The sequence below is a fragment of the Dasypus novemcinctus genome, chromosome 13 (genome assembly GCF_030445035.2).
Source record: "Dasypus novemcinctus isolate mDasNov1 chromosome 13, mDasNov1.1.hap2, whole genome shotgun sequence".
Classification (NCBI taxonomy): Eukaryota; Metazoa; Chordata; class Mammalia; order Cingulata; family Dasypodidae; genus Dasypus; species Dasypus novemcinctus.
Window position 1 is genome coordinate 12,422,460 of NC_080685.1, and position 24,547 is coordinate 12,447,006.

At 36.6% G+C, this 24,547-nt stretch overlaps 1 protein-coding gene across 1 annotated transcript in view; it reads right to left on the minus strand.

Moving 5' to 3' along the window:
- RYR2 (ryanodine receptor 2) overlaps window positions 1-24,547 on the minus strand; it is a 735,760-nt gene that overhangs the window by 122,340 nt on the left and 588,873 nt on the right. Inside the window, exons 62-67 of the mRNA XM_071207362.1 lie at window positions 20,495-20,555; window positions 18,481-18,719; window positions 16,929-17,010; window positions 12,370-12,500; window positions 9,107-9,427; window positions 7,571-7,811 (exon numbers count right to left, since the gene is read on the minus strand). Of these exons, the coding sequence (XP_071063463.1) occupies window positions 7,571-7,811; window positions 9,107-9,427; window positions 12,370-12,500; window positions 16,929-17,010; window positions 18,481-18,719; window positions 20,495-20,555 (1,075 nt within the window). The remainder of the gene's footprint in view (window positions 1-7,570; window positions 7,812-9,106; window positions 9,428-12,369; window positions 12,501-16,928; window positions 17,011-18,480; window positions 18,720-20,494; window positions 20,556-24,547) is intronic.

Here is a 24,547-nt window from a genome sequence, read left to right on the forward strand (position 1 = left end):
GGCAATTAACTAGTCCTGTGGAACACACCTAAGGGAGGCGGACAGTAGGACGTGCATGGTAGGCTTCCAATAGCATATTTTGAGTTCCAGGCAAGGTGTGGGTGCTAGCTCTCAAAAAGACAGAGAGTTGTTATTTTCTGTGGTGAGTTGGTTCACCAGGGTCCCATTTGAATCTCGGAGGGCAGCTCTCACTTGTGCTTCCTGCAGCCTTGGGAGAGAGAGAGGTGAGGAAGGGATAAAGGGTGGAAGGACAGATACCTAAGCAGTTTATTCAATTGCAAAGAGGACTCCTTGCTTCAGGGCTTGTCTGTTTTTATTTTTTGTTTGTTTTCTAGTCTTTCCCTCCTCCTTATCCCTCCACCACACGTTTTTCCCCCTTTTTTTCTATTAGGTGCTGCAGGTAGTGTTTCTTGTTTGCTGTGCTTCCTCCTCCTCTATTTCCTCTTTTCTGTGTGTACTGATTTTGCCTACCAATGCTATCCCCTTTCCTTTACATCTTTCCATCTTCTGTCTTTTGTTGCTCTTACTCTTACATTCCAACTCTATTTGTTCAGCCCTCAATTTTTCTTTTTATTTCTAACACCTCTATTCTATTTTTTATCTTTTATTCACTATTTATGTTATTGTCCTTTCTTTTCTCTTTCCCTCTCTCCTGATCACACTGACCTTTTAATTCACACAATATTCTTCTCCATATACTGTTTCCCATCTCACTGTACATATTCCACTTTTTTATAGCTATACCTCTACACAGCTTACATGAGTTTAATATGCATTCTCCTAGGTCTTACAAATAGTTCTGCTAATATTTATTGTCAAATACTACTATTACACTTTTTCTTTTCTTACTACTTTTGCTTTCCCTGGCCCTAATATTTTTCGTTCAAGGGAATTTATAGAACAAGGAAATAAAGTGAGAAGAATAAAGTGTCAAAGAGAAGACTTACCACACATGCAAAAACATCTAAATAAACCATAGGACTAGATGGAGAAGCTAATCAACTGAACAAGCCCATCAAGATAAAATGATGACCGGGAAACGGACTTGGCCCAGTGGTTAGGGCGTCCGTCTACCACATGGGAGGTCTGTGGTTCAAGCCCCGGGCCTCCTTGACCTGTGTGGAGCTGGCCCATGCGCAGTGCTGATGCGTGCAAGGAGTGCCATGCCACGCAGAGCTGTCCCCCATGTGGGGGAGCCCCACGTGCAAGGAGTGCACCCATAGGGAGAGCTGCCCGGCGCGTAAGAGAGTGCAGCCTGCCCAGGAATGGCGCCACCCACACTTCCCATGCCGTTGATGACAACAGAAGTGGACAAAGAAACAAGACGCAGCAAATACACAGAGAACAGACAACCGGGGGGAGGGGGGAAATTAAAAATAAATAAATAAATCTTTAAAAAAAAATAAAATAAAATAAAATATGACCAGACAGCAACAAAAAATTGCAAACCATACCAACAGTCAGGAAGACATGGCCCAATCCAATGAACAAACTAAAATCCAGGAAGAGAAGCAGAACACTGAACATCTAATCAAAGCTCTCCAAACAAATATCATGGGCCAATGTAATAAAGTGAATGGAGAGATTAAGGATATTAAGAAAACACTTGGAGAGCATACAGAAAAAACTGTAAATATATACAAAAATATAATGGCTATCATAGTATTGAAAGGCATAATCCAAAAAATCAAAAATACACTCTCATGGAAGCGGACTTGACCCAATGGATAGGACGTCTCCCTACCATGGGAGGTCCGTGGTTCAAACCCTGGGCCTCCTTGACCCATGTGGAGCTGGACCATGTGCGGTGCTGATGCATGCAAGGAGTGCCCTGACACACAGGGGTGTCCCCTGCATAGGGGAGCCCCAAGCGCAAGGAGTGTACCCCATAAGGAGAGCCACCCAGTGTGAAAGAAAATGCAGCCTGCCCAGTAATGACACCACACACACGGAGAGCTGACACAACAAGATGATGCATCAAAAAGAAACACAGATTCCCGGTGCCACTGATAAGGACAGAAGCAGTCACAGAGGAACACACAGCAAGTGGAAACAGAGAGCAGACAACTGGTGGGGGGCGGGTAAGGGGAGAGAAATAAAAAAAAAAATCTTAAAAAAATACACTCTCAGCAAGTAACAGCAGATTTGATGAGGCAGAGGAAAGAATTAGTGATGTGGAAGACAGTACATCTGAAATCAAACAGATAGAATTGGTAGATAAAAAGACAGAAAAAAATCCAGCAGGGACTTAGGGATCTGAATGACAACACAAAATACACAATCATATACGTGATAGGTATTCCAGAAGGAGAAGAGGAGGGAAGGAGGACAAAAGGGGTGCTGGAGGAAATAAGGGCCGAAAAGTTCCCAACCCTTTTGAGGGAGATTGATGTACAAGCCCAGGAAGCACAACACACCCCAAACAGCATAATGCCAAAAGGGCTACCCCAAGACATATACTTGTCAAATTATCCAGTCCTCAAGACAAAGAGGAAATAGTGAAGGCTGCAAGAGAAAAGAGAACCATCACATACAAGGGAAGCTCAATAATTAAGTGCTGATTTCTCATCTGAAACCATGAAGGCAAGAAGACAGAGGTAAGACATAGTCAAGATACTAAAAGAAAAAAACTTACAGCCAATAATATTCTATCCAGCAAGCTGGCACTCAAAAATGACAGACAGAAACCAAGAAAGTATGCCAACAAGAAACCTGCCCATCAAGAAACACTAAAGGGAGTTCTGCAGGAGAAAAGAAAAATACAGAAGAGACAGAATTGGAAAAGAGTGTAAGAACAACTAAAAAGACAAAAAGAGAAAGAAAAACAACATATGATATACACAAATCTAAAGAAAATATGGCTAACATAAGTAATTCCTTGAGAGTAATAACACTGAATGACAATGGATTAAACACATCTGTCAAGAGACAAAGAATGGCAGAATGGATAAGGAAATATGACCCATCAATATGCTGTCTACAAGAAACCCATCTTAAACCCAGGGATTCAAGGAGGTTGAAAGCGAATGGCTGGAAAACAATCTTACAAGTAAACAATAAGCAAAAAAAGGGCAGGAGTAGCTATATTAGTATCGGATAAAATAGACTTTAAATGCAAAACTATTGTGAAAGACAAAGATGGACATTACATATTAGTAAAAGGGATAATCTTTCAAGAAGAAAGAATAATCAAAAACATTTATTCTCCTAACCAAGGCATCTCCAAATACATGAGGCAAACACTGGAAAAACTAAGTGAAGGAATAGATGCCTCTACAATTATAGGGGGGATCTTAAATGCACCATTATCACCATTGGACAGAACATCTCTACAGAGAATCAATAAAGAAACAAAGACTTTGGACAATATATTAGAGGATCTGGATCTAACAGACATACACAAAACATTACACCCAAATATATCAGGATTCACATTCTTCTCAAGCACATGGACCATTATCCAAGATAGACCACATGCTAGGTCACACAGAAAGTCTCAATGCATTCAGAAAGATTGAAATCATACAAAATAATTTCTCTAACCACAGTGGAATGAAGCTGGAAATCTGCAAGGGCCAAAGAACTATATTAGGCACAAAGATAAGGAAGTTAAGCAACACACTCTTAGACAAACAGTGGATCAAGGAGGACATCTCAAAAGAAATTAGTAACTACCTTGAAACCAATGAAAACGACAACACAACATATCAAAACTTATGGGATGCAGCAAAAGCTGTACTGAGAGGGGAATTCATAGCCATAAATTCATACATCAAAAAAAGAACTAAAATTGAAGCTCTAACAGCACACTTAGAGGAATTATTTAAAAAAACAACAAACTAACCACAAAGGGAGAAGAAATAATGAAGATCACAGTAGAATGAAATAGAAAATAAGAAAGCTCTAGAAAAATAAATAAAATGAAGAGCTAGTTCTTTGAGAAGATCAATAAAATTGACAAACCCTTAGCTAGACTAACAAACAAAAAAATGGAGAAGGTGCAAATGCACAAAAAGGAAATGAGAAAAGGGATATCACCACTGACCCCACAGAAATAAAGTCTATCATAAGAGGATACTTTGAAAAACTGTATGCCAACAAGAAGGACAATTTAGAGGAAACAGATAAACTCCTAGAAACACACAAGTAGCCTACATTGACAAAAGAAGAAAATGATGATCTCAACAAACCAACTACAAGCAAAGAGATTGAATCAGTCATTAAAAACCTCCCAACTAAGAAGAGCCCTGGGCTACATGGCTTCATAGGTGAATTCTACCAAAAATTCAAAAGCTTCTAGAACTAATAAATGAGTTGAGTAAAGTCGCAGGTTGTAAGATCAATGTGCAAAAATCTGTAGCATTTCTGTACACCAATAATGAGCAATCTTAGGAGGAAATCAAAAGACAAATACCATTTACAATATTAGATGAAAAAATCAAATACCTAGGAATTTAACTAAAGATGTAAAAGACTTTTACACAGACAACTACACAACACTGTTAAAAGAAAGCAAAGAAGACTTAAATAAATGGAAGAATATTCCCTGTTCATGGATAGGAAGACTAAATGTCATTAAGATGTCTATCCTACCCAACCTGATCTACAGATTTAATGCAATCCCAAGAAAAATCAACACAGCATTTTTAAATGAACTAGAAAAACTAACTATGAAATTTATTTGGAAAAGAAAGAGACCCCAAATAGCCAAAGAAATACTCAAAAAGAAAAATGAAACTGGAGGAATCACACTACCTGACTTCAAAACATACTACAAAGATAAAGTGTTCAAAACAACATGGTATTGGTACTAGGATAGGCATACTGACCAACGGAACCAAACTGAAAATTCTGAAATAGATCCTCACATATACAGTCATCTGATAATTGACAAGACCACCAAGTCCACTCAACTGGGAGAGAATGGGCTCTTCAACAAATGGTGTTGGAGAGCTGGATATCCATATGCAAAAGAATGAGAGAGGATTATCATATCACACCTTATACAAAAACCAATTCAAGATGGATCAAAGACCTACATATAAGAGCCAAGACCATAAAGACTTTGGAAAACAAAGCAGGGAAGCATCTACAGGACCTGATAATAGGAAATAGTTTCATCAAATTTACACCCAAAAGACAAGCAGCAAAAGAAAACATAGATAAATGGGAACACCTCAAAATTAAAGCCTTTTGCACCTCAAAGGACTTTATCAAGAAACTGAAAAGACTCTCTATGCCAAACTCAGCACATAAATGCATTACCTTCCCCACAGTGTAAGGTATGACTCCTAGGGATGACCCTCCCTGGTGCTGAGGGATTACTACCAATCACCAGGTAGTGATGCAACTATAAAAAGATCTTGAATAAAAGGGGGAAATGGTAAAGACAATTGAGTTTATATGGCTAAGAGACTTTAAAATGAGTTGGGAGATCATCAGGGGGGTTACACTTATGCATGTCTCAGCAGTATCCCAGAGACAGCCAAAGTATATACAACCCCAGGTACTGGTGCTCCTGAGGACTACAGAAACACGCAGGTTTTATGTTCATGGCAGATGGCTCTGTAGTTTAGTGCCTTGTCAGTGGGCCCTACTTTGGAATTTGTGCTCCTGAGTGGGATGGAGTTGGACTCAGATGTGACCTTTCTACAAATGCCTCTTCTGTCACTTTTACTGAACCCATGGTTGGTGCTGGGGTTGGTGTATGCCCAGGAGTCTTGAATCTCTGTACTGGCCATATGCCAGCTGGGTCCTGAGCCTCAGCAGGGTTGCAACACCTACTCTCCAGTTTGTTGGACTTACCCAGGTCAGCTAACAGGGAGTTGAAGGTGGTCAACCACCACATCAGGGAGCTAAGAGTGTCTACAATTGCAAGCAGGGGAATCATATACATCAGCCATGTGGGATCTAAGCCCCCTTGTGATTTAGAAATGGAGTGGACATCACCATCCCAGGGTCCACAAGATGGGAGGAATAAAATATGGATTAGAGTGGACTTACTGGTATTCTACTATAGAACTATTGTGACTCTAGAAATGGAAGAAATTTTATCATTGATGTGGAGACAGTGGCCACAGGAGTTGCTGAGGGCAGGGAGAGGGAAGAAAAGGTATGACAGGGGGCCATTTTTGGACTTGGAGGTCTCCTGAATGATATCACAGGAACAGATGCAGGACATTATATATCCTGCCACAACCCACTGAATGGACTGGGGGAAGAGTGTAAACTACAGTGTAAACTATAACCCATGCAGTGCAGCAGTGCTCCAAAATGTATTCACCAAATGCAATGAATATGCCGCAATGATGAAAGAGGTTGTTGATGTGGGAGGAGAGGTGGGGTGGGGTGTAGAGTATATGGGAACCTCTTTTACTTTTTAATGTAACATTTTTCCATGATCTGCATATCTTTAAAAAAAAGACAAATAAAAATTTAAAAATTAAAAAAAAATAAGAGAGCCCATTTAAAAAATGGGCAAAAGACTATTTAAGACATCTCTCCAAAAAAGATATACAAATGAGCAAAATGGGCAGAAAGCATAGGAGAAGATGCTCAACATCTTTAGCCATCTGGGAAATGCAATTCAAACCCAGAAGATACCATTTCATACCCAATAGGATGTCTAATATTTAAAAATCAGTAAATAAAAGCATTGCAGAGGATGTGGAGAATTAAGAGCATTCACTCATTGCCGATAGGAATGTAAAATGGTGCTGACGCTGTGTAAAACAGTTTGTTGTTTCCTCAGAAAGCTAAGAATAGAATTAACAAATGACCCAGCAAGTCCCACTTCTAGGTGTATACCCTAAAGAATTGAAAGCAGGGACTGGAACAGATATTTGCATAACAATGGTCTCAGTGTCACTGTCCATCAACCAATGAATGGATAAACAAAATGACGTACATACATACAATGGAATATTTTCAGCTGTAAAAAGGAATGAAGTCCTGATACATGTGACAGCATGGATGAACCTTGAAGACATCATGTTGAGTGAAGTAAGTCAGACACAAAAGTACAAATATTTTATGATCATGCTGATAAGAACAATTAGAATAAGCAAACTCTTACGGTCAGAATTTAGAATATGGATCTATAGGGCTAGGCTGGGGGTAGACAATGGTGAGTTAAAGCTTAAGGTATACAGAGTCTCTATTTGATTGTAAAGTTTTGGTAAAGGATGATGGGGATGGTAGCACTGCATTGTGAAAGTGATTAACAGCAATGAATTGTGAATTGAAATGGTGAATGTGGTTGAAATGAGAAATTTTAGGTTGTATAAATGTTACTAGAATAAAAATTAATTTTAAAAAACATTTAAAAATTAAAACACAGCTGTCAAACTGAGAACAGTTATATGAAGAATGGAGACTGTCACAGAGTAAGAATTCAGATTTTAATTTTAAAATTCAAGGTGACAACTTCTCTAAAAACACTTAGTGATGCTATCTTCCTAAGCAAGCTCATCACCAAGTACTTAGTGGATGGGTCAATTCAGTAGAGACATGTGAACCAAGATAGCTTCCTGACTGAATCAGAGACACGAATCACCTTTGGACGTCATACCTGTTATAGTCCACGAATCTAATCAAGAGAGGGTAGAAGGCATAGAGGTCTCTGGCCAGCGTGGTAAATTCATCTAGAATGAGGAGTTCGGCCTCGGACATATCACCCCTGGCCTCAGCTTTCAGATGGTCTTCCTCAGACACCACCATTGCTGCCTTTTTCTTGAGTTTCTCCATTAATGGCAAGAAATGAGTTTTCAAGAGCTGAGGTTTCACTTTATTTATAATAGGCTGGGAGAACACTGTTAGAAGACAAACATTAATACTCTGCACATGCATTCCTTAAAGTGAGGATAGATTATAATTGTGACTGTAGCATGAAGTCCCTCTGTCTCTGAACAGGGCTTCCTTAAGGCTATAGTGCCCATGCCACAGTCATTTCTGTATCTCCAAAACCTAACTGTGAAGTTGCTGTTCAAAAATGACGCAGAACTGAATTCAGTGTGCTTCTTTGTAAATAAAAGGGTTGGTAGCTTAGAATAGGATAGGGGAAAAAAGACTCTCTTTGGAAATCAATTATTTTCCATAAAAAAGTAAAATCCACAAATGGATAAAGCTTCTCCTATCCTTTTCACTGAGGAGAAGAGATATACCTACCACTGGATATTATTATGTAAGGAGCTACATATTGGTGGAGAATGTTACTCTCACTCTGTCTCTAATCATGGCTGAATACAAGAGTTAGATTACATATAACACTCCTATTCTAGTTAATAAGCGTTGAACTTGTGAGTAATAGTTCCAAACTTGAAACAGCCAGTTTTAAAAGGAATTTTCCCCTCTAAAAGTAACACATATCCTTTAGGTAAACATATGAAATGGAAAAACTAAAATCAAATATAATCATTCTACATTATTTACTAAGAACATTCAGTAAATTCTTCAGTGTTTTTCAGATTTTTTCAAAAACATATATATTATACATATTTCATTCTGTATTGTTTATAAATCTATTTCCATCCTCACTGATACTATGAGAATTTTCCAATTCATGATACAATTTTAAAACCTTAATGTTTAAGGATAGCATACATTTTGGTATATGGATGACATATAACCTATTCAACTATTCTCTAGTTTTTGGAGATTTAGATTTCTTCCAATTTTTTAATATAAATAATACAGTGATACATAAACTTTAATGTAAATATTTGACTGCATCTTTTGATTATCACTCCTCTCCCGCCCACCCCCACCCCATAGGACAGACTGCTAACAGTGAGTTGTAGAGAAACGCAGTTTTATTTGTCTCTGTCTAGAAAATCATTTGTTTTTACTGCTAAGTTTATGGACTAATCTTATAAAGATTGTCAAATTCAGGAAATGTTTCCTTCCTTAAAAGTAGCAACCATATAGAACGTTATCTAATGTCTGCTTATATCTAAATTTTCCAAAGATATAACATGAGAGAAGACAAATCCTATTTTGAGCACAAAATATTAATGATGATGATGTGATAGGAAAATTCTAGTGTCCTGCACTTCTAATCTTTTTTGAAAAAGATCTATATGGCATATTCATTTATTTGAATTCTTACCTGCTAACCTCTTCATCCAGGCACCCTCATCAATTCCCAAGTTATTATATATAATTTTTAGGATATTTCCCAGAAGCGTGTTCATGTGCTCTGAGTTCACAGCTGTACAGCACATTTCAGCCCTTTCCATATTGTTTTCAGGTCCATACTCCCACCAACGTGACATGTAGCTACAAAGCATGGGCAGTATAACTTCCATGACATGGGGCATTTGTGTATAGCGAATGCCAGACTCTGCTAATTCCACAATGTCTTCCATGAGTTTCTCCAAAGATGGTATATTTGGACAGACCCCTTCCACATTAGCTGGCAAACTGAGAGCTGGGAAAACACAGAAACATGGATTGCATTTAAGGCAAGAATTGATATACATGCTAGATTTCCACCCTTTAAAACAGTCACAGGCAACAATTTCATTTTGGGCTTCAAAACTCAGCAAGACTTGGCACGCCTTTAACTGGCTCCTTTGCCCTCTGCTCATGGCGGTGATTTCAAACCTCGCTCTTCTCTCCAAGTGCCCACCCTACCACCACTCCCTTGAAGTCAGTGATGACCATCCCTCTGACTTCACAGCAAAGGGGGATACAAATGTCACTTTCTTCAACTTCCTGCTCCCCGGCCTACACATTTTTCACGTCTGACCACACTTCTACATCCATTTTCCATTTTTAGAGGAAGACGTTTTGAGGTCCCAATTCATGATTTCACCCATGTTCGTGATGCCCTGACCTTCCCCATGTCTGGGACCTTGCTCTAATGCAGGGGCTCTTAACCAGGGGCCCGTGAGCTTGAACTGAAATTCAAAACAGCATTATTCTTGTGGGGATATGTTGGTGCAGCTGTAATATATTTACTAAATAATACACAGTGTGGTGTGGACTTAGTAAGGGGTGCACGGTTTTCACCTGACTGGCAAGGGGTCCATGGAACAAAAAAGGTTCAGAACCCCTGCTCTACAGTATATTTTCAACCTCCTCTCCAATGTCTGCCCCATACCCACAGTGGCATCTACCTGTGCTCAAATCCCTCCTAAATTGTTGTGCTTTCCAGGCACTGTTTAATCTCCAGTAATGAGGCTTTCTGCCTTATACCACTCACTAAATTTACTCTTTTACAATCCTTATCTTACATGACTGCTCGGTGACATTTCCTCTCACTGACCAAATTTCCTTTTCCTAAAACCACTTCTCTCCTTCAGTGCATCAAGGATTTCTGGGTTCTCTTCTGCATTTCATCAGTCCCCTTTACTGACTCTTTTCTCCTTGCTGGATTTTTAAGGTTGGTTTTCTTCAGAAATCAATATTTAACTCCTTTTGGCTTCAATGTTCCCTTAGGCAACCCTGGAATTCCTATGGATTTTGAATATTAGCTAATAACAGTCAAAGACATATTTCTTAAACATTACTTTCTAATACTGGATGCCTTGAATGCATTTAAAATACAACAGTTCTAAACTTCAACTTTGTCTTTTCTCTTTAACCTACTTCCTGAGCATGCACCAACCTGGTAAAGATGGCATTATTTCTCAGTCACCCAAGCTAGAAACCAGGCAGGAATCCTAGGCTGCAGTGATGCTCCCCGCCATCTGTGCAAGGTGACTGTCCCTGGAGGGTCTCTGGGACAACTTCATGATGCATCCAGTCAAGGGGCCTTCATTCAGCCTGTTGTCTTTTACTACAGCAACAATCATTTGCTGGCTGGTGACTCACCCAACTCACCGCCCTTAATGCAGTCAAGAGCTTTTTCTAAACTGCAAATCTACTCTTTGCTTCCCCCTTTAAAGCCATAATAAGCTCTTTGCCAGACATACAAAGCCTACCTAACCTCTGGATTTCATTCTTTTCTCATCTTTCACCCCTTTCTGATCTGAAAGCTATCTCCAGGCTGGATGGACAAAAAGCTCGTGATTTCTCCCCCTGAACTAGGGTTTGATACTTTCTAATTTCAAGGTCAGTCTTGTACCACGTCTGTTTTGCAGCCTTTCCAGGTATCCCAGCTGAAACTGCTTTTTTATGCTCAATTTTATTGTTTAATATTGATTTCTTTCCCTCTACTTCAAGTGAAAATTCTCTGAGGAAAAGAATCAATACTTACTCATCTTTGCATCACATCTCCATCTACCATTCTGTGTAATATGAACAAAGATTTGTTGAAGCACTGATTAAATAAATGATGAAAGGATTGGTAAATTTAATTCTTTTATTTTATGCCAAGAATATGTGATAGAAACAAAAATAGATGCACTATCTGATTTGTGTATTTCTTTATCAGCAATGAAACAACAAATCTGCTTCATTCTTGAACATGGCAAAAATATTAACCAATCAAAATGCCTTGATAAGACAACTCTATTATACATTTACAAAGAGGATTCATAATGCAAACTCCAACACCAACTAATTAACAAATATACTGTGAAAAGTACATAGAAAGTACTAAATCACATTAAACTTAATTTGTTACATGAAACTTGGTATTTCAAAGTAAGTAAATAATGGTTATTCAAGATTTTAAAAGATTCTTATGTGTTAAAGTTCACTATAAAATTAGTGTAAATAGCAGTCCCCATAAAGAGATGATTTACAATGATTTTCCAATGGGACAGTTGAAAAACATGTGCCTATCTGCTCAGCAAATAATCATATTTTTCCAAATGGAAAGCACCAAGACACATGAGTATATATAGATACCTAGTGTACATATAGACAGAAAAATCTTAGGAATACACATGCCAGAGTCAAGTACCAATTAAAGTCGTTGATCAATTGTATCCCAGATTAATGTTTTTAAATTTTTTAATGATTAAAATAGGACCAAATTATTAGGAAAAACATCGCATAGAATAAAGCTGCCCCAATAGGTTAGACATATCTGGTAAGCAAAGAAAAATGAAGGCTATAAATCAATAAGCATAATTAATAAGAATGACATACACCTTGCTGACTAGAGGAGATAACTGAATCAGAAATCAGACTGACCTATTTTTTTCCTATATCCATGGGCTTTTTATCTTATTGCTGTCAGTGTTCATTTGTCTGTAGTTCATTAACTTAGAAGAAATCAAACTAATTTTCTTTCAGAATCACTAGGGGAATAGTATACAGAGTTCCACAAAAATGCAATACTAAATACTAAAACCTAAGAACTATCAGCATTGGAGATAGTCACATGAAATGACCAATAAAGATCCCGGTAGAAAAATAAAATAAATATGATTAAGTTTTAGCTTCATATCTCAAATTCTGCACATGCTTCCCCATTACCTGCTCTCTCCCTTGCAGTCTTCGTGTTGTAGATTGAGTAAATATTATGTTTGTCAAGATGAGTTTCCAAAAATGCTACAGGAAAGGCACCGGCCAAGGCAGCCAGGCATTCTCCCAATGCAGAACGTTGCCTAGAAGCAGAAAATGCTAATTTTTAAAATGTTTTCCAAGTGAATAACTGAAGAAGAAATTAAATTAAAATTGACAACTTTGACCTAAACAATTTCTATATTGTAAAACATCCTACGCTCTCACCAACAAAACCCTTATCATTTAAAAAAAGCTAAATGTCTGTTATCTGAAAAGAAAAAAAGTTAAAAACAGTACAGATCAAAATAACACATTTGGGCATCTTTTTGTTTTCCTTTTCTTCTTCTTCTTCACTATCATTCTTTTTCAAAGGGGAATGACCTGCTGAGGAAGAATTCCTGCATGTGAAGGAGCAGATTAAGAAAGAAAAAATGAAGCATTAACATATTTTCTCCAATTTTGCCTTGTATAAGTAACTTAAGGGTAACTATGAAATGTTAAGACATATTAAAGACATATTAAAGGCTAAAAACCACTGGTGACACTAAAAACTGAATTATCATGATAAAGGGAAGGAAGGTTTTAAGGAATCAGATGTTAATCAGTTGATTAAGGATAAGATATGGCCTAAGACTCTCTCTGCCTCTGATAGAAGTGTCCAAGGTTTTGTGTGAACTTTAAGTATTGGCTTGATATAGAATGCTGTGGGGATTTGTGATGGTCAAGTTCATGTGTCAACTTGGCTAAGTTATGGTGTCCAGTTGTTTAGTCAAGGGAGCACTGGCTGATGGTTCCTGTGCAGGTGTCTGATAAAGAATCATCTATATTCAGTCTATTGGGTCTACTGCTCCTTGCATTTATCATCAGCAAAGGAGATTGCTCCCAGCAATGAGGGGAGGCTCCCATCCAATCATTTGGATGTCTAAAGGCAGGACTTGAGGATTTTAGAAGTCAGAAAGAAGAATTTTTGCCTTTTCTTCAGCCAATCTGCTTCTCCTAGGGAATACAATTTCAGCTTCACCAGAGTTTCTAGCTTGTAGCCTGCCCTACAGAATTTGGACTGCCAATCCCCCAGTCACATAAACCAATTCCTATAACCTCCATCCTATCAGTTCTCTTTCTGGATAACCCTGACAAATACAGATTTATTTCAGTATATTATGAACTACTTAAAATGTTTCATATTAATATTTTATTTTACAAGTCAATATAATTGACTTAATAAAGAAAAGATTAAGTTTCCTAGGAGATCATTTCAAATGTCTTAAAGGAAAAAGATGGCTACTTCAAATTAACAAGGCCTGATTATTTAATATTTTAATTAAAAGAATAACTGATACGTAGTCAGCCAAGAGGAAATAAAGGTCCCTCATAAAATGACATTGAATAAAATAGTGTTATTTCAAAATTTAATAACATTTCATTATTAAAAATAATTTAGGACATCAAGGCACCCTGAGAATTTACAAAGAGCACAGACTTCCAGTCACACAGACCTGGGCCCCAATCCTAGTTACGGACACTTGTGTGACTATACTAAAATCACTGACACATTCTAAGTTTTGCTTCCCTTACCTGAAAATAGGGATGTAAAACTGCAAATTTTCTGCCATATAGTATGGGTTCAAAAAATTTTTTTTAATTATAAGAAATAATTTATTTAAGAATTTAATATCCTAAATATTTCATACCAAAATAGACAATTTGTTTTCTTACATCTATTTGGACTAGCCCTTTAATTTAATTAATATTCATATTCAAAATTCATATAATCTGGAAATAGCAATTTTCCTCTTGCATGAATTGTATTTAAATATCTACATTTTTTATCAGCACAACGTAGGCTTTTGCATTTTTCTAAATATCTTGTACTCATCTTCAAAATTTTATATTCTTCTGAAATCACTTTATACCAAAAAATTTACTTGCAAAAAAAGAAAAACAAAAACTTAAATATGTTTTTTTTAAGAACTCAGCAAACTGATCCCAAATTTCACGAAGAAGAGCAAATAAACAAGGATAGAAACAATTACCCCAGCAGTATGTGTAACAAGAGCATGAGAGGGTTCGGACTACCAGATACTGAAATGTATTATAAAATATTAACAATTTAGGAAATATTGACCTAATAATTTAAAATCAAATAATAGAAAAGAATAGAAAGTCAAGAAATATAACCTGACTTAATTTATGATGTCAATAAAGGTTTTATAATAATTCACAGGATAAAATAAATACTTAGTAAATGATTGTTTTAAAAGTAGTTATCGATTTTTAAAAATTGAGCTTGAATTTTACATAGCATCAGAGAGAAAAATAAAAATCAGGTGCATTTTTAGTAAGTTTCCCACCTGACTTCCAGAGACAGTCATTTCATACTTTCTGTATTTTCCTCAAACTTCCAATACCTCCTTTCTCAACCATCACTGGAGAAGGACTCACTTCATACTTTACTAAGACAATGGAAGCTATCAGACACAAGTCTATCTACGGCTGATCCATCATCTACCTTCTTTTGTTGCATGCAAGAAATTTTTGAATTTTAAAAGTCATTTTGAAAACATACTGCCGACTACCTTAAGTATAGTCATTCATGTTGTTTTCTATATTGTTGGTTTATTCCTGAGACAAATTATAATCTCCCTCTATTGTATTTTTCAGTTTACCTGTTTTGCATTTTTTTCCTGCTTCCCCCATCAAATTTAAGCCCTGTGAGGGCAGGAATGCATCTTGTTGCCCAGAGCCTGGCACTTAATAAATATTTATTGAGTGAACAAAAGGAATAGAAAGTCTTATCTAAACAACTGAGAGCATCAAAACCTTGGAGAAATATTTTGCATTTTTATTTGGTAAAGTGTAGAGAAAACTTTTCAAAATCATAGAACTAAAGAGAAAAAAATACACATGAAATAACTGATCAATTACATAAAAATTCAAAATCTTGAAGAGGTGTAGCTCAGTAGTTGATTGTGTGCTACATGTGTACAAAGTTCTGGGTTCAATCCCCAGTACCTCCTAAAAAAAACCCTCAAAATCCTCATGTCATAAAAAATTACATATAAATACAATAAAGCCTTAAAAACTGAAGCAGAAATGGACAAGAATACTTTTAATAGTTTTAATAAATAAAACAGTTATAACAAGTCAGTAAGACAAGAAAGACATCAACAAACAAATGGAAAAAGGATGAGAAGTGGTAATTTAAAAAAAGAAGAAATAAAGATGGCAAAGTAAATATACAAAATTAGCAAAGTATCCAGTAAATACAGAAATATATCTGAAATTTAAGATTAGATACCTTTTTTAGTTATTACATTTGCAAACAGTAAAAAGAATGACAATCAGAAATAAAAACTGTAAGGAAATGAGGAATCTTTTGTAAAACTTGAAAGTATAAACTGAATTAATTTTCTGAAAAAAATAGTTAGAAATGTATATCAAAGTCCTCATATATGTATACCATTTAACCTAGAATTCTAAATTTTAATATAGCTAAAGGATATAAACATAAGCATACATAAAAATTAATTAACAAAATTTTCACATTATTTAAGTAAGGGAAAAGAGAATATAACCTACATGTCCAAACATAAATTAACATTTGAATAAATGATAATACTTCCCTTAAGATAAAACATTTTGTAGCCATAAAAATCACATAAAATATAGCTAGGTTAAAAAGCAGGTAAAAGTGTAAAAATATTCAGAATGAATCCAATAATCCTCTTCCATTGATCTATTTTCCTATTTCTATGTTAGTGTCACATCACTTTAATTATTGAAGCTTTGTAATTTTAATATCTGGTAGGCTAAATGAGTAACATTTCATTACTCCTTTTATCCCTTTGAAATAATTTTATTGCCTAGTCGCATGGATTTATTCTTTCAAATGAACTTTTGAATTACCTTGTCAAGTTCAAAAAAAGCATATTTCTACTTGGATTGTATTGTAATTAACTATAGATTAATTTGGGAAGAATTTACATTTATTCAACATTAAATCTTTATATCAGAATTTTTTAAAATTTAGTCAAGTCTTTTCTAAAAAATGCTCTCCTGTTATCTATTTCAAAGAAATTTATTCCTGAAGTTGCCAAGTGACCAAGTGATCTCTTACTGTTAAATTCATTGATGACACCTTATTTCACTTGGCCAGTCCATATCACTTGACACTGTTAATGATACCCTTTTTGAAACCTGAGAATGTGAAAAAACAAAACTTGTTTTAATAGCAATTATCTATATTCATGCTTACAAGGTATTTCTGATACACAGTGAAAAACTACCAGATTCTTTCATAAGACTCATAAATATTTTAAGTTTAAACTTTGTATTAAATATGGTATTTACCATTACTGCTTTACTTTTTGTGCGTAACTCCCCTGTCCTTTATTACATCAAGTCTTATTTAGTGTAAATACTGTCTAATTAGGTCAATCTGTCTTAGTTTAAAATTAAGGACTATTGGTATAAATATTTATTAGACTTGAAACAGCTATTAATAAAAATTAATATTTTCAAAATCTTACCTTTCCACATAAATACTCTTGCTGGTTCCCAAGGCATATAAGCTAGTGAGAATTCTATAACAAGAGACCTGTACATCTTCCACTAAAGAAAAAGAGAATCTTACTTGAAAAAAAAACAAAAACAAAAAATCCCCAAAAACCACTTCTTATTTATACATTGTTCTGAGAAAGTTTAGGCTTAGAACAAAATTCCATATTAAAGTATACTAATATATTAACATTTGAAAAAGAGCAAAAAAAAAATAAAATAAGCTGATACATAAAATTAGTATAAAGGCTTTTTCTCAAACAAAATTCTTTTCTTTAAGGAGCTGAAAACAATCTAAATAATGTGCTATAGTGATTCATAACATTCCTAGAAGCAAGTTCTTTAAAAATTTTTTCTAGGTATGAGAATAAAAGATTTCTCCAAGAATAAAATAAAGCACAAGAATATCTGGGGGGAAAGACAATTTTTCGTTCAAAAGGAATATAAGGATTTTATCTTTTACTTTAACTCTCAAAGGAATGCTAATGAGAATGCTGGAGGATGTAGCATGTTAGTTTATTTCTCAAATGACCTGTCATTCAAGTCAGATTATTATAACAAAAGCGATTTAAAGTTAGAAAATCAAATAAAACCTTATAAATTATCAATTATCTGAGAGACATACATAAAAGGTGAAGAAATCTATGCATCTGAAACTTCTAATTCCAATTCTGATACCATTTCCTGACAGAAACACTGAGATATTGAATGAAGAATCCTTGTCTTAGCACACTGTGCTATGAGCAATGCATGTATGGTTAAATTAAATGTACTACAACTAAGAGCAATGGGCATCCTCTGAATTACGCAGCAGTTTTTAAACCGAGCTGCCTGTTACCTGGGGAGCCTAAATCCTGAGAGTTTAATTCACTGGCTCTGCAGTGAGGACCAGGCACCTGCTCAGGGAAGGCATATATTTTTCATGTTCAGAGCAGGAAGTTAGGACAGTTTATATGTTATTTTTCCCCTATAATCTGGCTCTGGGAATTCTGTGAATATTTTTAATAATTACAGAATTCTAGCCAAAAACAGTCAATCAAATCCCCATGAAAAATAGACTGAAACACTGAAACCTATAAATATGAGATATTTGAGCCATCCTAGTAGGACAATCAGACAAAGACTTTGCCTCAATATACTCTATAGTTCAGTGGAAACAATCTGCAATGACCCAGAAGTAATTAGTAAATATTTAATGCTGCATGCAATATGGGCAAACTGCATAAGAAAATCCACATGAAAAGAAGTAACATAGAAATAGTAAAACTTGGAATTTGTACTTCAAAAATATGAAAGTTACTTTCTATAACTAGCACCTTCCTGGTCCTCTCTGCGAGTCCATGTGATTCAGCGATAGAGCTATACTATATTATCTAGAAGAAGAGCTTTTATAACTCAAATGTCAATCTAAAATGTTTTGCAAAAGCATTTTAATGTCTAAGTAGTGTTTAAATAACCCAGATGTAGTTTCTGTAATTTCAGATTGCACCTCACAGATAATGAAATGTTAATAGATTTACATACATATTAGATCTTCTCCAAACTGATGTTGGCCAATATGTTCAAATAATGATGACAGCATTGGCAACAGGGCCACGGTGGTATAATTGATAATCTGAGTGACACCTTTGGGTTGGTTTCGGGTGTGGGTGAACTGGCCCTGCTTAAGATTTTCCATTGTCTTCTCCAGGTCCTCCGCTGCATTGTCCAGAAACGCCCTGAGCGCACTTTTAACAGTCTCCAGGCCAGTCTTCATCACGGTCCTAGGAAGTACATGGGTCAGTTTTATTACCTTATTAGCACATGAGATGCTAATAAAATATGTATCTAATTTATGTGTATTTCTCAATTATAGCATCCACCTAGACAACTAAGTTTTAAAAACAGACTTTAATCTATTTGTTGAATACACTTGACATTATAGCAATATGACTCTGTAAATGCACAGTATTTTCCAACGCCTTTGTAATCAATTTAATTAGGACCTTGGAGCAAAAAGCAGGTACTAATGACTCATGTTTTCCATCAGTAGACTCAAAACACAACTTCTGAGCGAGTTTAGTTAATCCCAAATCCAAAAAAACTAGAATATTTCCTGAGACAATGGGTAAGAAAGAAAAATATAATGCCAGCTAAATCAAGTCACCAAATGGTACATGTAATTTTGGACTTTAAGGAATAGCAATCAAATTTTATCTAAACAAGCCTCTGACGGTTGGACTTTATAAAGAAATGACACTTCAATGCCAGTATTTCTAGCAGGAAATAAAGATATATAATGGCATCTCTTTTCTTCATTTACTATAGAAAATAGCTCATATAGAATTTTAAACAGGAGAATGGATAATTAAAGAGTATCATGGAATAGTCTCTGTACTAGACATTTAGGAACTTTTATTTAGATTTATCCTACATATATTATTCATTAAATGTATGGCTTAAAGGCTGAATCGACCATGCTAACTAAACTGGTTTTGTATTTAGTCAACATGTTAGATTTCTGATCGTCTTCATAGTAATGGCAGAGTGGAACACACACAGAATTGGGGATGAGTCTACTTCCATACTTACTAGGCAATCTTAAGCTTCACTACACTCATCTGTAAAATGAGAATAAAACTCTCGTGTTTCCTATAAGGGTAAATGTTTTTGCAACTGTGAAGCATCGGTACTGTGCTTGGAAACTAAGAAGAGCTCTAGAGTAGTTTACCATTTTTTTCCTTACATATGTTTCCAATTCAATCTTCAGTTACATATTTTTATGGCTGAATAATAACATTCATTGAATGTGGTATATAAATACAATACCCATTCATCCATTGACGGATATTAATGCTGTGTCTTCTAGCTGCTAAAGAAATTACTTGAAATTTAAATAAACTATAGCTTATTAAAAAAACAATAAACTGCTATTTTTAAAAATAATTATGGGTGGTTTGAACTGTATATACGCCAGAAAAACATGTCCTTAAGCCTGATCCATTCCTGTGCTGTGAACCCATTGTAAGGAGGACTTTTTGATAAGGTGTCTTCAGTTAAGATGTGGCCCAGCTTGGTCAGGATGGGTGTTAATCCTATTACTGGAGTCCTTTAAAAGTAGAAAGAAACTCAGGCAGGAGAGAGAAAGCTGCAGGAAGCAAGAAACTGAACATCAGCAGAACCTGGAGCCTGGAACCCAGAAGAGAAGAGAACAGGAGATGCCGCCACGTGCCCTGCCATGGGACAAGATAAAGACCAAGGATGGCCAGCAGCCAGCCCCAGCACGCCGCAGTCTTCAGGATAAAAGCATCACCTTGATGACCCCTTGATTTGGACTTTTTCCCAGCCTCAACTCATAGGCAAATAAACTCCCATTGTTTAACCTGACCCATTTCATGGTATTTGCTTGAGCAGCCCAGAAAATTTACAAACTTCTTTTTTAATTTACTCTGGTCTTAGTCTTAATTACAATTCCAAAGAAGAAAATCAGGACATTAGGTACTTCTTTATATTCTTATGTGTCAATTCATTGATTTAGATAAAAATATATCCATTTTACCTTGCATCCAAAGTTTGACCCAAAATATGAAGACAGTTGACAATTGATGTTGCATCATTGCCTAAAGAGGAAACAAAATGCTCCATGAATTACACTGAGAATTCCTCAATGCTCTTTTTATTAATACTTGTGTTAACAAAAATTAATCAATGACATAACTCGATAATAATGCAGTTTCAAAGATTTTAATAATCAAGTTTAAAATCATGCAGTTTTTCTGCTTAAAAGTGGTTATGCAGCTGTAAGTAGAAAAGCAATAAAGCATGTCTCATAGATAGCTGACATACTCAAGAAGAAGCATTAAAAAGCACTGCATCACGTTAAAAGAGGTTTACCTGAATTATTCAATTATATTTCTCTCACCATATTAGTCCATCTTACTTTTAAAACATATTGTATGCAAACTTTTTAATCAGCTTATATCCTTTAAGAAATAAGGTAGGCTAAAAATCTAATAAAGTTTAATTCCATTTTAAATACTGCAAGTGATTCTTTTGGCTCACTGCAGTCAACTAAGACGAATTAATTTGCCTGAATGTTGTTGATCTTTGACTAAAAGGCAGTGTCAAATCATGCAAAAAGGCATTAGAGAATGAAGAAGATTAATATTCTTCCTGGAACATAGTCCAAGCAAAACTAACTCTTTTTGAAAGTAAGATGAAATTCACTAATTTGACTGGTACATTTTATCAGGAGCTATAGAAATATGTACGATACAAGCACATACGCTCTTCTCTGTGACAAGGATACAGGAAAGCAAATAAAAGAATGAATCCAAAGCAACATGGCAATTCTACCACTCACAATATAGTTTGATACCACTTCCCCATCCTATACTTTCCCACATATATAGTCACCTCCTAGGTATAGGTTGTCAAGTCTTATTTGAATGTAAGTTGCTACAACACCCGAATATGTTAAACCTTAAAAAAATAGTTTAGAAGAGTATCCTAAAATGGATGAATTGAGTGAGTATACAAGGGAATTAATAATGACCCTCAGAACACAGACAAGTCAGTTTAGTGATAGGATACAAATAAGAAAGTAGGTATTACTGAGACTCTGAGTTCTTGAAGAAAATGTTCCATTCATCCTGTGCTTCAAATCTCAGAATTTGTGATACTAATGAAAACAAAGGCTGAATTTGTTATTTCCCTGTCTATTGGCAGATGCTGGGTCCAGTGCTTCTACCACAGCCCCTCGAAGTAGTATTCATTTAATTTTAATAATTTAATCATTCAACAAAGACATTTTAGGTGCCAGACATGCTCACAAATTCAGAATTAAGCAAAATAGCATCCACATGGTACTTGCATCCTAACGAGGCACACAGATTAAGAACTAAGAATCGCTAATTATCAGGTCACAATAAAAATATATAGCAAGGAAGAGGGATCAGAGCACCTGGCAAGGTCATCAAGGGAAGGCGGTCCTGAGGCATTTGGGAAGAGATTTGAATGACCGGAAGCACCACACCACACAACTACCTGGGAGAAGAGCCAGCTAGAGGGAACAGCAGGTGCGTTTGAGGCAAAAGCGAAACTGGAGTTCCAGGCAAGGAGGCCAAAGCAGTGAATGTGATCAGATTAAGGAAGAAAGAGGTAGGACATGAGGTGGAGACACAGAGAGAGACCACGGTCTAGAAACTTTAAGGGTAAGCACTTAGATTCTCTTTCCTCTTTTTTTTTTTAAAGATTTATTTATTTATTTAATTTCCCCCCCTCCCCTGGTTGTCTATTCTTGGTGTCTATTTGTTGCGTCTTGTTTCTTTGTCTGCTTTTGTTTCTTTGTCCGCTTCTGTTGTCGTCAGCGGCACAGGAAGTGTGGGCGGCGCCATTCCTGGGCAGGCTGCTCTTTCTTTTCACGCTGGGCGGCTTTCCTCACGGGCGCACTCCTTGCGCGTGGGGCTCCCCCACGCGGGGGACACACCTGCGTGGCTCGGCACTCCTTGCGCGCATCAGCACTGCGCATGGCCAGCTCCACACGGGTCGAGGAGGCCCGGGGTTTGAACCGCGGACCTCCCATATGGTAGACGGATGCCCTAACCACTGGGCCAAAGTCCGTTTTCCCTCTTTTTTTTTTTTTTAAGTGCAATAGAAATAGAAAGACACATGAGAATGGCGATATGATCTTAGTTCCATTTTTACAGGATTATTTCACAGTGCACAAGACCCTGGAAGGGCTAGAGTGAAAGAAGGGAGAGTTGTTAGGGAGGTACTGCAATAATCCAGAGCAGACAATGGACAATGATAACTCTGAATTAGTGAAAATAGTAAGGATATACATTAAAGGTAGCAACAAAAGGATCTGCTTATGCAATGTATATGGGGTGAGAGGGAAAATAAAGGAGTCAAGAATAATTCCAAGGTTTTCTGCCTGGGCTGCTGGGTGAATGGTGGTACGATTTAATAATTTGGAAAAAACACAAGAAAGAAGCATATTAGGGGTGGGGGTAGTGGTGGAGTTGAGAAACAAGAGATGTGCTATGGACATGGGCCCACAAAGCATTTGAGTAGATATGTGGAATATAAAAATTTATATAAAAATATGAATGTTCAGGAGAAATGCAAGCCAGAGATATAAATGGAGGTATCTTGAGCACATGAGTCATTTTTAAAATCATGTGCTTGAATTAAATCACCCAGAGTGAATATAAACATAGAAGAAAAGAAGTTTCTGGGCCTCCAATGTTTGAAGGCAGAAAGATAAGGATTCAGCACAGAAAATGAGAAAGCGAAGGCTGATAAGGAAGAAGAGAAATTCTTAATTAGTGCTAAAGCAAAGAAGCAGGTCTCTCACTCCTTCCTAAAACACATGTTTCTTTTTCTGACCCTTTCCATTCTCATCTACTGTCTCCTACTACAGATTATCAGTGACTGCACTTTGTGTTAAGGCTACCTGTATCCTTTTCCAAAAGGGCTGCCAAGGATATCTTAAACTTCCATTCATAGAAGTCCATGAGGCTGTGAGTTTTGTTTGCTTTGCTCCCTTACGTAGGGTTTGACATACAGCAGGCACTCGATTAAATATTTTGCAGAATGACTGTGAGATGTGAGGGAAAAGAGTTGGCAATAGCTCCAATGGCCAGGCAAATTCTGTAGGTCAAATGAAAACTGGTGTTGGGAATACGAAATTTCAGTCACTAAAAAAACTAACAAATTGCAGACTCCATGAATCCACATATTTCCATATAGCCCATATTAGATGGATCACAACTTTACATGGCTATATCATTGTAAAAATGGTGCAAAAGGCCTAAGGAATACAAACAAACAACAACAAAAAATCATGAATCTACAACACTTTAATTTGGAGAAGAAGCAAATGCATCAATTCCTTTAGCATGCTTAAGAAGCTTGAAATAATGGCTAGTCTTAAAAAGACTGCTCAGAGAGAGGAGGGGCAAGATGGCGTTAGTGTAAGTGTACCACATCACTTCTCCTATGGGAAAAACAGCTGGGTGGGGACAAAGTTCTGCCTGAGTGAGCTGTTTTGGGAACCCACAAAGAAGGAGGCTTTGAGACATCTATCTGGAGAGAGCGCGACAAAAAGAGTAATTGCTCAAGGTAAAACTGTGGGTTTCTGGCACTTGAGGCTGGAGCTATGGGACAGCTAAGCCTCTCCCTCAGGGCAGGAAGCTGTGGCATTTCCCCAACCTTCTCAGTCACACAGCTGGAGACAAACTCTGAGAGTGGGAGGGTTCTGTTGAAAGGTGGAGAGAGGTTCAACAATTGTCTGGACCCTCTTTTTTGAGCTTTGAGGAGCATAACAGCTGGCTTGAGGAAAAACCAGGAAGAGGGCAGAGGCAAATCTTCTGAGGCAGCCTGATTTACCTAACCTTCCTGGGATAGGGTAAATTAGTCTGGGAGAAGGTGGAGCCAGGCAATTAACTAGTCCTGTGCAACACACCCAAAGGAGCAGGACAGTAGGAAGTCCTTGGTAGGCTTTCAAGAGCATATTTAGGGTTCCCAGCAAGGTGTGGGTACTCTCTCTCAAAAAGACTGAGAGTCATTTTTTCTGTGGTGAGTTAAGTCACCAGGGTCCCAATTGAAT